The sequence below is a fragment of the Nelumbo nucifera genome, chromosome 5 (assembly GCF_055504915.1).
Source record: "Nelumbo nucifera cultivar China Antique chromosome 5, China Antique-T2T, whole genome shotgun sequence".
Taxonomy (NCBI): Eukaryota; Viridiplantae; Streptophyta; class Magnoliopsida; order Proteales; family Nelumbonaceae; genus Nelumbo; species Nelumbo nucifera.
In genome coordinates, this window is record NC_142653.1 from 17,569,005 (window position 1) to 17,571,196 (window position 2,192).

Here is a 2,192-nt window from a genome sequence, read left to right on the forward strand (position 1 = left end):
TTTTTTAAAAGTTTAGAAAAGGTTTTTATTAAAGTGAAACTATAGGGAAAGTTTTTATCATTGCCAGGTTTTTGTATTTTACCCTATAAATTATACATACCGGCCGGCAAGACATGACAGAACAAGATTATTCTTTTATTGTTCAACTAAAGTCTAAAAACATGATTCACTCTCTTCCCCAACCACAAAATCAGGCACCTTAGTTCTCCTCCGGGTTGTTATGCAGATGCAGTCCAAATTGCATACAAAATCGAACCAACCCAAATCAAATCTAACCATATGCAGTATTTCTTTCCTAAACATATTGATCATCTGGCCATTATTGATGCAGTCCAGATTTCCCTATTTGCCTGGTTTCAATGGCCACGCCTTACGAGTTACGTGACTACGTCTATTCTCTTGCATGTAGCTAATCAAATGATCCACGTACTGATCGTGCAGTTGCTTATTGCCCACCATCTCTGCCATCTTCCTCGCATTGGCCCTCAACTCTGCGCCCTCGTCGCTCACCATCACCAACCTCAGCGACTCGGCCACAGAGCTCCTTGTGAACGACCCACTTCGTTCATCTCTCTGTATCTCTACCCCCAACTTTCTCCATGCTAATAGCCTAGCATTCAACCCTTGGTCTGCCAAGTAGGGCAGTAGAATGAATGCATGCCCGAACTCAAGTGCCTCGATTATCGAACTCCAACCGCAGTGGGTCAAGAATCCACCAACCGATGGGTGTGCTAAGATTCTCTGCTGTGGTGCCCAACCCCTACACACCACCCCTCGACCCTTGGTTCGTTCCTCAAACCCATCTGGTAATAGTCCCCACTCTTCCTGGGTCAAGCTGGATGGCTTCCTTAACACCCAGAAGAATGGCAACTCAGAAAGCTCTAGGCCAACAGCCAACTCCGTCACATCTTCTTGGCTCAGTGTTACCTCACTCCCGAATGCAACATAAACCACCGACCCCCGCCCCTGTTGGTCTAGCCACTTGTCATCCTCACCCATGGCATCTTTCACTGCTGGTGCCGCCAGAGGGAGTAGACCGACCGGAATGACTGGCTTGCAGTAGATCTTTTCCTCGAGGAGACGTAAGCAATCGGATTCGGATTCGAACTCCATACAGCTTCGAATGACCACAATATCGCAGCCTAGGACCGCTGATCCAATTCGGTAGGTGTCGGAGACACCTGAAGCATTCCGGTCTAAGCCATCGACCATTCTAAGGATCTCATAGAGGCGAAACGCCAATGGGAAAGGGACCCACTTGGGCGGAACGGTGAAGTCTTCCGGCTTCGTCCGACAGTCATCATCCCCACCCAACAAAGCATTCGGAGGCCCAAAGAAGGCAAGTGCCGATGCATTGAAGAGACTGAAGAAAGCAGAAGGCAGGCCAAGCTTCGCTGTGATAGGCGACAACCAGTGAGGCGCAAAATCGTGAAGGATCCAGTCTGGGGATGAGCTCTCCAAGAAACGAGTCAAGGGTCCCTCCAACCCATCGAAGGCCTTCTTAAGGTACTGGACCTTGTGGTATGAGAGATCAACAGTTGCCTCTGCGTTCTCCGGCAAACCGTCGGTGGGAGACAAGGGGAGCTCCACCAGATGCACGAGAGATGATAAGCTTGGAGGGATCTTGGGGAGTCTTTGGATGTTTCTGGGTGTGGAAACGAAAGAGACGCGATGACCCCTTTCAGCTAAACGCTTGGAGAGCTCCAAAAACGGCATCATGTGCCCAAAAGCTAACCATGGGAACATCACTACGTGAAGCTCATTATTGTTAGCCACAGAAGAGAGAGACGCCATGTCCACGGCACAATACCAGACTCCGGAGAGAGTGTCCGAAGAAGCAAGGTTGAGATCATCTAAATATTGATAAAAAATTGATAAAAAAATTAACGGTTTCAAGAGATCACCGTGTCTACTCAAATGTGACTCCAAAAAAATTAAAAGATATTTACGTCTTTTTCAAATGCCAGTTAATGTAGTACTGAATTGTCTTTTTCTTAAAGTTAGAAAACCAAGGTATCACTCGACCCAAAATACAGGTACTAATTTTGAGTATTTCCCAAAAAAATAAACAAACATCATGCGAGTGACGCAAGGAGTTACGTGAACGATAGAAACCGGTCAAACAATCAAAGGATCAGAGCATTATAGTTTTCGCACAATAGTATCTATTATTACTATATCGAAAGGAGTGA

The 2,192-nt window shown here is 46.5% G+C and overlaps 1 protein-coding gene across 1 annotated transcript; it reads right to left on the reverse strand.

Moving 5' to 3' along the window:
* On the reverse strand, nt 1-1,889 carry LOC104595517 (UDP-glycosyltransferase 91C1-like). Its single transcript, XM_010256271.3, has one exon. The coding sequence runs from the start codon at nt 1,792-1,794 to the stop codon at nt 343-345; it is 1,452 nt and encodes a 483-aa protein (XP_010254573.1). The 5' UTR covers nt 1,795-1,889; the 3' UTR covers nt 1-342.
* Nucleotides 1,890-2,192: the final 303 nt, after the last annotated feature.